This window comes from Zalophus californianus, chromosome 15 (assembly GCF_009762305.2).
Source record: "Zalophus californianus isolate mZalCal1 chromosome 15, mZalCal1.pri.v2, whole genome shotgun sequence".
Taxonomy (NCBI): Eukaryota; Metazoa; Chordata; class Mammalia; order Carnivora; family Otariidae; genus Zalophus; species Zalophus californianus.
Window position 1 is genome coordinate 69,232,701 of NC_045609.1, and position 14,243 is coordinate 69,246,943.

Below are 14,243 nucleotides of genomic sequence, written 5' to 3' on the forward strand. Positions count from 1 at the left end.
CCTCCCCTACCACCACTCCCCTTCCTTCTCACTTCTTGGACCTTAAATGGACTTCTCTAAATAGTAGAGGAGGGGACCAGAAAGGGCTAAGACATTTAACTTTTATTCAAGAGGCTCAAAGTTGAGTGGCAGAAAGAATCCAGTAGGGCCTAGGTACTAGAAGATCTGGACTCGACCCCCGCCCCGCCCCTTCCCCAGCCGTCCCCCCGCCACGCCCCCCCCCCCCCCCCCCCCCCCCCCCCCCCCCCCCCCCCCCCCCCCCCCCCCCCCCCCCCCCCCCCCCCCCCCCCCCCCCCCCCCCCCCCCCCGCCTTGCCTAGCCTGTGTAAGGGACACTGAGACTTCATTTGCACTCAGGCTCTGCTACTAACTAGCTGTGTGGGTCTCAGCAACTCACTTAAGTTCTTGGTGTCTCTGTTTGTAAGTGAAGTGTTTGGGACTAGGGATCCCCACATTTCCTTTATCATAAAAGTCCTATGATTACCAGTGACCCACTCAAACCCCATTTTCCTCATCTCTAAAACAGGGAGAGTATATCTGCTTGTCTACTCGTAGGGATGGGGTAAAAGTATATGTGAAAAGCTCAGTGAGCCTTAAAACACAGTACAAATGTCAGTTATCATCATTATCATTAGAATTCTTTACACAACTCTCTCTTTCTTCAGAGCAGGTTCCATGTCTTCTACCATTTCTGCTAAAGAGCAATCCAGTGCCTTATAGGAATTCCTAAAATTCAGTCCTTGGTTTGATGAACCTAGGAGGCAGATGTCAGCTCAAGGAGATGTTGCAAACGACAATGGTATCTGAAAGTTCTTCTTAAGGAAGTGGGCTAAGGCTTCCCTCGGTCCCCAGAGAGAGGTGGCCTCTCCTCGATCTTATGCAAGGGGCATGAACAGAGCTTATTAACAAACTTGTGTTCTCAGATGGGGCTTTGCCCAAAGAATGAAAAGGCCTTGAAAGTTCCGAGGGCAATAATGGTAATTTGAGGTGCTTGTCTTTTGCCTAGCATCTGTGCATTTCCAAGTCTTTGACTGACATTAACTCATCAGTACTTCCAACACTACCTCAGCCTTCAGTGTTGACTTTGGGGTGGCAGGAAGGGAGGTTATCCAAGTTTTGTATTCAGAGAAAGCCCCTGGGCTGAGAGTGATAGTTCCTCTGTCCACGCCTGGTGATTAGTTCTTCCCTGTCACCAGTGGCAAACTGTCTCATCTCTGGTCCCCCACTACCAGGACTCTGGTGGTGCCCTCCCAGTGCCTTGCCCAGCATCATAGTGTCAGAACTGAACTGATTCCTTCAAGACTCCCTGCAGGAGCCAACTCCTTTGATGGTACAAGATTGAGGCATTCAATCCACCCAGAGAGGAAGTGAAACACCCAAGGCAACATAGCTAGCTAGAGACGCAGTCAGTAACCTGTCTTAAGGGGCAAAAACTAGAAACTACCCTCCACCCTCACACCCCCATATACCCTAACAAATTAAACACTCTTGGTGTCCCTCGAGGAATCAATAAAACCTGAGGGCTACGGGGAAGAGGAGAGACATCATGTATGTCTACCTGATCACACAGCACGGTTTCTGTTGCCACCTCTGAACAGCTGTCTCATCCTAGGCAACAGTGGTGGCCCATCCTCTCCTAAATTGGAATGGGTCATTCTTAAAAATAAAAGTCGAGCTTCCATCATTCTGGATAGAATGAGTTAAGATGAAGGGCTTCCTCCTTTTCTCTCATCCAACAGCTAAATATTCATAAGCCCATAAGCACAGGGCGTTAGGAAACAGAAAGTCAGGTTGTGAGCAATTAAAATGTGAAATGAAAGTGTCCTTTGTGGCCCAGAGGCCTGGGCAGCTCTATGCTTCAGACACTACTTACCCTAAGGTAGAACATAATGCCTTTTGCCAAGAACACAGCTGGATCAGCTCTGTGTTTTTCACAGAACAGGCACAGAATAAATATTTGCAGATTGATTTGATGGGCAAAAATTCCTCATACTTGGATACTTTTCTATTTTTCAGCTTCTTATTTTTTAATGTTTAGCAAAGCTGCAGGTGGCCAGTGTTTAATACACCTGGAAGGAATATTAATGATAGTGGATGTCATCTATATTTTCCAAACTGGTCTCTAAGTAACACTGATTCTGGGTTATCTTGGGGAAAAAAAAACCTCTGTGTTTAAATAGGTTGGGGAGTGTTACTTAGCTTCCTACTCTGGTCTTTCAAGATTCTCAAGGCTCATTAGCTTATTAAAAATACTGAGAAGAGTTGGGGCCCCCCCAAAAACCGGCTTTAACTTTACTAAAACAATTTCTTTACAGGTTGATTTGATTATGGAATAGTCCCTCCCACATATTTTTCATGATATCTATTAAAGTTCCACAAAATTCACGTTCTTGGAAAATATCTTGGGAACTACTAATTAAACCCAATTTTTGAATTTTACTGGTGAAAAAAACAGAGGCCTAAGAAGTTCTTACAGGTAGTTAGTGGGGGAACTAGGACTAGAATCCCATTTTTGGGGGGATCTGGGTCAAACTGGTCAACCAAACCCAGCTAGAGGGGCATTCTCTAAGGTGGGTCCTGGGATGTCAAACTCATGTGTAGAGATGATGGGTAAAAAAGGATATGAACATTTTACTCCATAATGGGTTCTTTTGGGGTAATTTTCTGAAAGCTTTAGGTTGTTTTAGCGGGGGGCTTTTAAATATGGGTAATCATATCCCTCTCTTTTATTATCTCATAGATCTTCAGGTGCTTGCCCGTTGCAGCCTGCGTATGCCATAGGTGTTTAATAAATGCATTAAATGAATGAGTAAATGAAAGAACCCAGCAAAAGTCAGAGGAGGTTGGTGGCAGGGAGGAAGAAGGAAACAGTAAAGAACTGAAAAGGAGGGAGAAAAGGAAAAATGTGGAGAAAGGTGGATGGGTGAAAAAAAGGAGCCAGCAGTTACTGCTCAGTGAAGGATCCATGAGCCATGTCAGAGAAAAGAAAGGAGACAGCTGCAGCTGATGGAGAAAACAAAAACAAAACCAAACTGAGTGACCAGGGAGCTTTGTTTTTAAAAAAGTAAAAGTGACTCATAAGGCTAATTCAGATGCTGGACATGCCAAGAGGCTCTTGCCCAGGAGGTGGGGATGAGCAGGAAATGTTGAGAAACTTTGTGAACTCAGATCAAAGTATCTTTATTGCACCAGTACAGGAAATGTGCAAGGCATCTTCTTAAGACCTACAATGATAACAGATGAGTAAGACACAAGCCTTGCCTTCAAGAAGGTGCCAGTCTAACGGGGAGAAGAGTTAGGACAGGGACTCATAACATAATGCCAGGCAGAATGTTTCGGTGTCCCCAGAGGTACAAGTCATTACTGGTAGGAATCAGGAGACAGGAAATTCACATCAAGTCAGGAGGCTCAAGAAAGCCTGCGTGGGAGAGCCATGAAGCACGGACAGGATTGTACCAGGCAGAGATGGGGGTTAAGAGAGGCATTTCAAGGTGATATGATAACCCTCAGGAGGTGGGGACGCATATGAAACAGTGAGAGGTCCAAGTGGGTTCCAGCCAAAGGGGTGTGTGGACTGGGAGGTTGTGCAGACATGGCCAGAAAGTCTTGAAAGTCAGGCCAGAGAGTCACACTGGGGGGCCTTGAATGCCTGGCTGAGGTGCTGACGCTCCAGGCAGGCAATGGGAGGCTCCTGAAAGGGTGTTTGTTGTTGTTGTTGTTTGTTGTTCAGAGAAATAATACCATTAGAGATGACTCTCAGGCAGGGTGACTGGGCAGAAAGGGCTAAGTCAGGGGAAGGAGCTCCCTGGTGGGGAGGAAGCAGTTTGGCTGCTGAAAGACTAACAGACAATTCAGGTGTTGCACGTCAGACAATCGGAAAATCTGACCAGAGATAATGGCTGAATCCTTTCCTGAGAGCACAGGCAGCAGAAGGTTCTGGTCATTTCCTCAGGGGATAGGGAAGGAGAAGAATGAGAGCACAAGATAAGCCAAAGAGAATGCAGCTAAGGAGGAAAGACACCCAACAACAGCCAGGCGGGGTACCGGGGTACAGGTTTCAATAAAGAAGTTATAGCCATGATTGAGAACCCCAGTCTTGGAGTGGGACTGTGGGAGTTTGAATCCCAGGAGCCTAACTAGCCACGATTAGCACAGGGACTTCAAAGAGTTTTTGAGCGTTTGTTTTCCTCATCTGTGAAATGGGAGTGATTTCTATCTTCAAGGGATGAGGACATTCACTGAGATAAAGACCGTAGAGATTAAGGTATTCGCCTGAGAAGCGTCTGGAAATGGAGGCAGGGACCCTCCAGAAGCTCAGCATTTAGCCGGGATTGCTGACTGCCCTGGGAGAGGAATGAGTGAGCAGATCAAGGCAGCCTCAGCCTGGTCCTCACCCCAAGGCACTGCCCTATCGCCTACGCTTGTATCCTGCCGCGCCTCCCAGCCTCCCGCCCCCAGCTTCCCGCCCGGCTCTCACTCCCGCCAGTTCCCGGAGCCCGACGCGCATGCGCCCCTTGGCGCCCCTGCCCAGCTTTCCACGTTTCACTTCCCTCCCTTTTTCCTTCTCAGCTCCCGCTCCACCACCACGATTGGCCAGCGGACCTCCTCGCTTCGGCCAATAAACGCCGCTCTCTCGCCCCCGTGTTACTGGGTAGAACAAAACAAAAACAAACAGAGCGAGAGGGGGCAGAGGCGCTCTGAGGCGGCGGTAGAAGCTGAGGTGCGGGGTCTGGGCCGGCGGACTAGGGACCTGGGTGAGCGGCGGCGGCGGTGGTGGCGGCGGCGGCCCGAGGGGGTCAGTACCAGTGAGGCGGCTCGCACGCTTGGAACGACTGCGCTCTCTCCCCTCAACCCCGTCTCTCCTCGGAGGCCGCCGCACGTTTGTGGGGGGGGGGCGGGTAGAGGGCCTGAGGCCGCGGCCCGGGTCGGGGCCAGGTCGGGTGGGCGGGGGTCCGACTTTTTCCTCCAAGCCCCGCAAGCAGGGCCGCGGCCGCCCCAACGCCCCGGGCTGCGGAGGGCGGGCCCCGGAGCGCGGCGGCGCCGGCCCGCCCCCTCCCGGACCCTCTCCCCGCTTAGCCGGGTGTGCGGGGCGCTAGCCAGCGAGGGGCTGCTCCTCATCCCCCGCGAAGGCCGGGTTTTCATTTTTACTTTGAGGGGGGACGTTGGGAGGCGTGTTTCTGGCCTGACTGAAATCCTGTGAGGAAGGTTCGCGCCCTCCCCGCCCCCGTGGCCTCCCTGGTGGGCCCCGGCCCGGCGTTCCCAGACCTCGGCCCGCGCTCCGGAGCCCAGGCCCGGCCGCTCCGGTCCAGCCTCCCCCGGGGCCGGCCTGGAGTGGGGCCCGCGGGGTCCCGGCCTGCGCCCGCTGCGAAGAGAGAGGCCCGCCGCTGCGGGAGGGGCCGCTCGGAGGCGGACACTTGCCCGCCTCCCCGGCCCTGCGCGGACTTCGGCGAAGGGTCGCTTTTTTAGTCTTAAGTGAAAATCTCCCAGAGAAAACAAAGACAGGAAGGGAGCCCTCTTTCTGTGAAACGCAGGCCGGCCGTTTCTGCGGCATTCGTCAGTTTGGTGCTGCAGTGTACATGAAGAGGGGTCGTGTGTCCCCCCTCCCCCCAGAGCTTCGAAAACTGTCTGCAGAAGTCAGTATCTCCCGTCTCCCGTGCCCTTGTGAGAACTGGCTATGTAACCAGCAACTGTGCAGTATCTGCAATGATTAAAACGACCAAAAATGCAGCGTCGTGTGGGGAGAAAAAAAAAAAAGTCACCGCCTGTTTTTACTTGTATTTTTACTTCTAAGTTTTAGAATTTTGGCATTCTTACTAATGTAATTTTTTTTTAGAAACCACCGTATACTTTTCTAAAAGGGGAGCACTGCAGATGCGTTCTAAATTTAATTATTGGTATTTATGTCCTTAACCTTCCTTCATTGTAGGTTTCTTAAATTCCCTAACTATCTCAGCAGGGATCTTGGAGTTATATTTTGATTGGTTCTTCTGTTGTAGTCATGAGAAAGGAAAAATAGTTGCTGGGAGTGCAAAAATAAATGACACTTTGATATTTTCTGTACTGCTTGCTTTTGCATCATTGTGGTTGAATACTTTTAGCTGATTTTATTTTAAGTTGCTAATGAGCTGTGATTGGAGCTCTGGAATGAATACAAATAATTTTCTGGTTAACATATGGTCTAAACTTGACTCCAGAAACTCAGAGTGGTTTATGAGGTATATTTCAGGAAACAGGTTTTTTTTTGGGGGGGGGTGGAGGGTGGGAAGGTGAGGCTCTATCTCCTGGGGGAATGTCATGACATTTGAATACTTCTGATTGTATGTTTCTGTAAAACACATTGAAGAAATGAAAGCTTTAATGTTAGCCTTAATTTTGTCAAACTTCTGTGCATACTTTTGCTTTCTTATTGAAAATTAATTTTATTGTTTTAAGGATGTGGCGTTTAGAATTTTTGCTTTATGTTTTTGCTAAGTTTGGGGCAAAAATCTTATGGATTGTTAAGTAAACTGGAAAAAAGCTCCACTACTTTGAAGGGAGGAAAAACATGCAATGTATCTTTATCTTTCTCTAAATTCTTTTTTTTTATCTTTCTCTAAATTCTTAAAATGTCTGTGTTCCTATCAAGTGTGACTGAGTTCTTGATTGCGTTATCATTGCCTAAAGACACGAGGCTTTTTTTTTTCCCCCTAGTTAGGATTACTTAATAAAAACAAATATGGTAGGGTGCCTGTGTGACTCAGATGGTTAAGCGTCTTCCTTCGGCTCAGGTCATGACCTGGGTTCGAGTCCCGCATCGTGCTCCCTGCTCCTTGGGAGCCTGCTTCTCCCTGTGTCTCTGTCTCTCATGAATAAATAAATAAAATCTTAAAAAAAAAATATGGTAAGTTATAGATGATAGTCATACCTAATAGTTTTCTTTGCCCAAATGAATGTCTTTTGTGTAATAGTTTAAATATTATTTTTGGTGTTTGGAAAGTAGTATTTAAAGATTTGATACAAGAGTCTGTTTTAATAAGCTTCTGTTAGCCCAAAAAAAGAATCTTCTTGTGGGATATTAAAATCTTGGCTTGAACTTGTGCAAGCAGTCCTGGATTGAGAAGGTCTGGGTTCTGGTTCTTCCATTGAGCTGCTGTCTCTGCTGTCTCTCTTTGGACAGATCACCTACCTTCTCTGAATTTGTTCAGTTGTGTGTAAAGTGGAGTAAATAGCTCAAGGTTGTTCTGAGAGGTACATGAAATAATGCCTGTAAAATTCTCTGAATTATAAAAGGCTTTATAAACATCAGTTATAATTCATTTCCTTTAGTAGCTAGGTCCTGCAGAAAGTATTCTCAAAAGATTCTACTTGCATCAAGTATGAAAAAGACTTTTTAATGTAACTCTAGTTTAAAAAGCTCATACACATCCATAAGACATTTTCACTTCCCTGTAACATGTAACTCATATAAAATGAAACAGATATGGCATTTTCAGACATGGAGAACACTAAATGCTTAGGTTTGTAAACATTTTTGTTTATATATTTATATGAATTTCTATATACATATCTTTAAGGGTCATTTTTTCTCCCCTAAATCCAGAGTTGGTGGAAATTATGATATTGAAAAATCATTATATAGAATCACTTAAGTCTGTTTATTCTGAGTAGAATTGGAGAGTGGTCTCACCATTTTCTTATTTTCTTAAGTGGTATGATAGCATCCTGGTAGCCTAAGGGTTATGCCATATTAGGTTTATCATTGTAGCATTAAGGTGTGTTTATTTTTGTTTTACAAAATAATACCCTTTTCTGGATCAAAGGACTACAAACTTCTAAGATGTTAAAATAGTTTATATTAAGGAATTTAAAAGTTGAGGGGCACCTGGCTGGCTCAGTCTGTGGAGCATGTGACTCAGTCTCCTAGCCATGAGTTGGAGCCCCACATTGGGCATAGAGTTTACTTAAAAAAAAAAAAAAGTCGAGTCCCAGGAGGCATCATATATATTATGATTAAATTTTCATTAATTTGTTCATTTTATATCTTGAAAGCACACTGCTAGTGAAATGATTGTGATTGGGAGGGCTTATATCTAACCTGTATGACTTGAACAGATGAATGCTTAAGTACTGTAAAACTATTTTAAAAATATTTACAGAGATTCTAAAATCATTTGGTTACACCTTCTGTTAATAGTTTTCATCAAAATATATTTTGATAGTCTTTCAAGTAACGTTCGATTTATATCACTAAGTTAAATAAGATTTCATCAAGACCTTCAGCATTAATAATTTTTAAGCCATTTTGAAACTGAGGTCTATAATACGGAGATGCTAATGCCATTGTCCTTATTTCTTTTTTAAAGGCAAGGGCTTTGTTTGTTTGTTTTATTTTTTTGAGAGAATGGGGAGGCACCTGGCTGGCTGAGTCTGTAGAGGATGCAACTCCTGATCTCAGGGTTGTAAATTTGAGCCCCATATTGGGTGTAGAGATTACTTTTTTTTTTTAAGATTTTGTTAATTTATTGACAGAGAGCGAGAGAGGGAACACAAGCAGGGGGAGTGGGAGAGGGAGAAGCAGGCCTCCCGCCGAAAAGGGAGCCCGACGCGGGGCTCGATCCCGGGACCCTGGGACCATGACCTGAGCCGAAGGCAGATGCTTAACCACTGAGCCACCCAGGCGCCCCTGTAGAGATTACTTAAATATAAATCTTTAAAAAATTTTTTAAAAATTAAAAAAGAATGGGTTTTTCAGATTATGAAAATAATACTCTCATTGTAGAAAACACCATTTATAAAAATTTCTCCCAGTCTCAAAGTCTTATAACTAATTATGGACACCTAGGTGATGAAATGGCAGACCTGTCTGCCTTCAGATACGTTGTAGTGTGAAAAATTAAGTCATGTGATATGCTTGATCAAAACTGTTGCTTGCATTTTGTAGTACTTTTTTTTTTTTTTTTTTTAAAGATCTTATTTGACAGACACAGCGAGAGCGGGAACACAAGCAGGGGGAGTGGGAGAGGGAGAAGCAGGCTTCCCGCTGAGCAGGGAGCCCGATGTGGGACTCAATCCCAGGACCCTGGGATCATGACCTGAGCCGAAGGCAGACGCTTAACGACTGAGCCACCCAGACACCCCATTTTGTAGTAGTTCTTACAATTCATTGGTAGTGAACTATCCAGTATTATGTACATCAGATTAATTATGAGTCCTGGTAGTCCTAAAAAATTTGGAGTATGTATATACTGCTTTAATTTGAAATAAACATGTATATGTTTATACATCTTTTACTTGCAAGTTAAAGGGGTGCTTTGGCACATTCAGAAACATGGGTTTTTTTTTTTTTTTGGACCCAGATACATTTGTCAGGAAGACTGAAACTAAATGTTAATAGTGATAAACTCTTTTTCAAAGTGAAGAGAGCTCTTTTTTGAAAAATGAAATTATGTGCTGATTTTTTTTTTACAGTGATTAAGTAAATTCAATTTGTCAGTTTGGAAGATACTGAAACTTTTTTCTTTTTAAGGAAACAGATTCCAAGGGAAGACTTCCATTGGTAATTTAATCAGTGCAAGTGACATTAAGGAACAATGGATATAGAAAATGAGCAAATACTGAATGTAAACCCCACAGGTAAGTAAGAATGTTTTCAACCTTGACTGTATTGTGAGCATGTTTGAGGTCCTACAAAATTTTAGAAAACATAGTATTAAAACCATCTTTACTTTAAAAACCATCTTATTCATACTACAAGAAAGTGAGTTATATTTTTAAAATCAAGTTTGATTTTTTTTTTTAATATTTAAGAGAGAGAGAGAGAGAGAGAGAAAACAAGCTGGGGGGAGGGGCAGAGGAAGAGAAGCAGACTCCCTGCTGAACAGGGAGCCTGACTGGGATCATGACCTCAGCCGAAGGCAGACGCTTAACCGGAGTCACCCAGTTTTATTCTTCTTTTTATAGAAATTCTTCACATGTCCTTATTTTTCTGCCTGTCCTTTCACATTCCATACATTCTTATTCTCTACTATTTATAATAAACTGTATTTAACAGAATGGAGAAGAATAGTGAACCTGTTCATTAATATTTTCAAATGAGCTAGTGATTTCTATAATATAAACTATTATTGGTATCTTTGATCTCTTTCCTAATTAATAATTTATATATTATATTACCTATGGTATTTTTCTTGATTTTCCATGATGCTTCAATAGCACATTATCATAAAAATGGTTTTGTGGAATAGAGGTTTAAATGTTGAGTAACTTCAGACAACTTAAAATGTATTTATAACTTTCACAATAATCTTAATTAGGATTTTGCGATATTCTGAATGGTGAGAGCTTTTCCTATTGGTATATTTTAGATAATTCTTTGCTTTATAATTTTATTAGTATTGAAAAGATCACTGTTTTGTAATTTAAATATATTTATCATACTTCATTTTTTAATACTATAGTATTTTTTCAATGAATAATTCATTATGTACAAATTACATAGTTTTCTTTGATCTGAACAGACAGTTTGAAGTTGAAACCTCTTGCCATTTTGTATTTATAAGCCTGATTTAAAGTGTGCTAGAAGATTAGAGTTGGAAAAATTATTGCAGTAATTGATTATTTTGGTGCTGCTATATACAATAGCTATGTGAATACTTGTTATTAGGGTTATAAATGGGCATCATATTCCTGCTTCATTGAAGTGGGGATGGTAAGAATATATTTTTAAGAATATATTTCACATATAAATAATTGCTGCTTTTCTGCACTGCCCAGTATGATAGCTACTAGCCACATGTGGCTATTGAGCACTTGAAATGTGACTTGTCTGAATTGAGATGAACTGTAGGGGCAAACACATTCCAGATTTTAAAACTTAGTATGAATGAAAGACCTCAATAACTTCCCCCCTTTTTTTTTATTGCACTCTTTTTTTTTTATTATGTTATGTTAATCACCATACATTACATCATTCGTTCTTGATGTAGTGTTCCATGATTCATGGTTTGTGCATAACACCCAGTGCTCCACGCAGAACGTGCCCTCTTTAATACCCATCACCAGGCTAGCCCATCCCCCCACCCCCTCCCCTCTAGAACCCTCAGTTTGTTTCTCAGAGTCCATAGTCTCTCATGGTTCGTCTCCCCCTCTGATTTCCCCCCCTTCATTCTTCCCCTCCTGCTATCTTGTTCTTTTTTTTTTTTAACATATAATGTATTATTTGCTTCAGAAGTACAGATCCGTGATTCATCAGTCTTCTACAATTCACAGTGCTCACCATAGCACATACCCTCCCCAATGTATATCACCCAGCCACCCCATCCCTCCCACCCCCCACCACTCCAGCAACCCTCAGTTTGTTTCCTGAGATGAAGAATTCCTCATATCAGTGAGGTCATATGATACATGTGAAAGACCTCAATAACTTTTTATATTGACTCTATGTTCAAAGTCTATAACATCTAGTATATTAAATAAAATATATTAAAATTAATTTCACCTGTTTCTTTTTAATATGGATACTAGGAAATTTAAAATTACATATTTGACCTACATTATATGTCTGTGAGACGGCACGACTCTTTAAGTTTTTATATATTTTGTTTTCTGTCTATAACAAGTCCTAGTTCTTTGAACCCTGTTCTTGATACCTGACCAGAACTACCTTAGTATAAAGGACTTGTAGTTCTTTAATACTTGGATGGGCCTAAGACAGACCTTTGCTATAAATTCTTCCTGTAGCAGATAGTCCCAAGTCAGACTATTGTATTAGTCTGTTACTTTGGGGAAGTAGGTTATTTGTTCTGACTTTCAGTTTTCTCGTGTATAAAACTGGGGTACAAATGCCCTCTCTGTAGGTTTATTGTTAGGATTAAATGAAATTATAGTGTATACGTGTCATGCCCATAGCACATATTTTGTATGTAACAAATGAAATGTGTTAATATTGTTAATTCTCATTATGCCAATCAGTGGACCATTAATTGAAAACTTGATTGTTGGGCGCCTGGGTGGCTCAGTTGGTTGGGCGACTGCCTTCGGCTCAGGTCATGATCCTGGAGTCCCTGGATTGAGTCCCACATCGGGCTCCCTGCTCAACGGGGTGTCTGCTTCTCCCTCTGACCCTCTCCCCTCTTGTGCTCTCTCTCATTCTCTGTCTCTCAAATAAATAAAATCTTAAAAAAAAAAAAGAAAATTTGATTGTTGGCTTCTGTAATACTGTAAGTTAGATTGGTTACTACTGAGATACCAGAGGATTTAGAAGGGGAATTAGTACACACTGGAAAACAATTTTGAAGTCACCACATTATGTACTCAGGTTTTTTATCTTTTGTATTTTGGTTTTCTTAAAGTCAGATCAGTAGTGGTTATGGAACCCTAAAACCTAGGTAAATATGGGGCACCTACATGGCTCAGTCGGTTAAGTGGCCAACTTTTTGATTTCAGTTCAGGAGATCTCAGGGTCCTGGGATTGAGCCCTGCATTGGGCTCCATGCTAGTGGGGAGTCTGCTTGAGGATTTCTCTCCCTTTCCATCCTGCACCCCCTGCTCGTGTGTACACTTTCTCTCTCAAATAAATCTTTTTTTTTTTTAAAGATTTTATTTATTTATTTGAGAGAGAGAATGAGATAGAGAGCATGAGAGGGGAGAGGGTCAGAGGGAGAAGCAGACTCGCCGCTGAGCAGGAAGCCCGATGCGGGACTCGGTCCCAGGACTCCAGGATCATGACCTGAGCCAAAGGCAGTCGCTTAACCAACTGAGCCACCCAGGAGCCCTCAAATAAATCTTAAAAAAAAAAAAAAAAAAAAAAAAAAAAAAAAAAAAAAAACTAGGTAAGTATGAATAGCAAAATACAAAAGAGTAATTGATAGAAACAGGGGTTAAAAATAAGCTCATAGATAAAATATACCTAGATGTGTTCTCCTGCAGTCATATGAACATATTTGAAAATTAAAATAGATGAAAATTGTGGGAAATGTGTTGAAATTGAATACTTTAGTACTCCAAGTGACAGTTTAAAGTGACATTTTGGGGCGCCTGGGTGACTCAGTTGGTTAAACGACTGCCTTCTGCTCAGGTCATGATCCTGGAGTCCCGGGATCGAGTCCCACATCGGACTCCCTGCTCAGCGGGGAATCTGTTTCTCCCTCTGACCCTCTTCCCTCTCGTGCTCTCTATCTCTCATTCTCTTTCTCTCAGATAAATAAATAAAATCTAAAAAAAAGACAAAAAAAAGAGAAAAATATTATTAAAGTGACATTTTATTGTAATTTGATGTCCTTTATCTTCTGGATGAGTTTAGTGGTTTTCCGTAATTATAGAATAATGAAAGCAATATGTTTCATGTTTTCTTCAACAGCCTGCTCTTACTTGAAATTCCATCTAACTTGTCTGATCTCTGGTCTTTTTTTCTCCTTCCTCTTAACTCTTCTGCTTTTCTGTCTTTATAATCACTCACTTGTCCTGTCTCTTTAGCTGTCACTACTCTGCTGTACTCTAGCTCTGTATTTTCTGCGGTTAGAATCATCTGAGATTTAAATGTGGATTTGAATCCTGGCCACAATCCTTTTTAGATATGTAACTTTTCTATGAAACATCTTCTGTCTGTAAATTGAAGATAAACAGCTTCATAATAGAGCTTCGTGAAGATTATAGAGCATGTATGTAAAGTGCCTAGCATAGAACCTGGTATCTAGTAGTAACAACGATGAGAGTAATGACAAAAGAAGTTGCACTACTGCTGTGACAACTACTGCTACCAGTAGTTGCAGTCGTTTAGTTATGATGGTGGTTGTGATGATGTCTCAAACTCACCCTCTAACTCTAACTTCCCTGTCTTAGCCTAAAAACTTTTTTAAGACTACATTTCATGCTTTTTCTGTTTAAAAGCTCCTTATTTTTCTTTGAGCGTCACTTTCTTATTTACCCCAAAGTTACTACCCTTGATCTTTTCAGTTAGTTAGTGAATGGATTAACATTTTCTCTGCTGGTCTTCCATTTTATATTTTCTTTTTTTCCTAATATATTCTGTATTTCTCTGCTAAACTAATCCCCCCATCACTACCTGTGATACCAAATTTAAGCTCTGACCATTTGAATGTGGGAATGGTCAGCGATTACTCTGATGATGTAAGCAGGGGCAAGATCATGAAGGATCTTAAGTTACAAGGTAATGAGTTTAAACTTTATTTTGACCCAGTGGGAATATCTTCAAAGAGTTTTCAGTGGGGGCATGTTTTAGAAAATCAGTTTTCATGCAGTTTGGAT

The 14,243-nt window shown here is 42.2% G+C and overlaps 1 protein-coding gene across 3 annotated transcripts in view; it reads left to right on the forward strand.

The window, feature by feature from the left end:
* The first annotated feature begins 4,642 nt into the window (after window positions 1–4,642).
* The window catches only part of PDCD4 (programmed cell death 4), a 28,426-nt gene continuing 18,825 nt past the window's right edge, over window positions 4,643–14,243 (forward strand). The window contains exons 1-2 of one of the 3 annotated variants that reach the window (XM_035724256.1): window positions 4,643–4,794; window positions 9,506–9,611. In XM_035724256.1, the coding sequence (XP_035580149.1) occupies window positions 9,569–9,611 (43 nt within the window). In that variant the 5' untranslated portion in view covers window positions 4,643–4,794; window positions 9,506–9,568. Of the gene's footprint in view, window positions 4,795–9,504; window positions 9,612–14,243 lie in introns of all 3 variants that reach the window. The other 2 variants (XM_027596178.1, XM_027596179.1) reach the window with 2 other exon arrangements.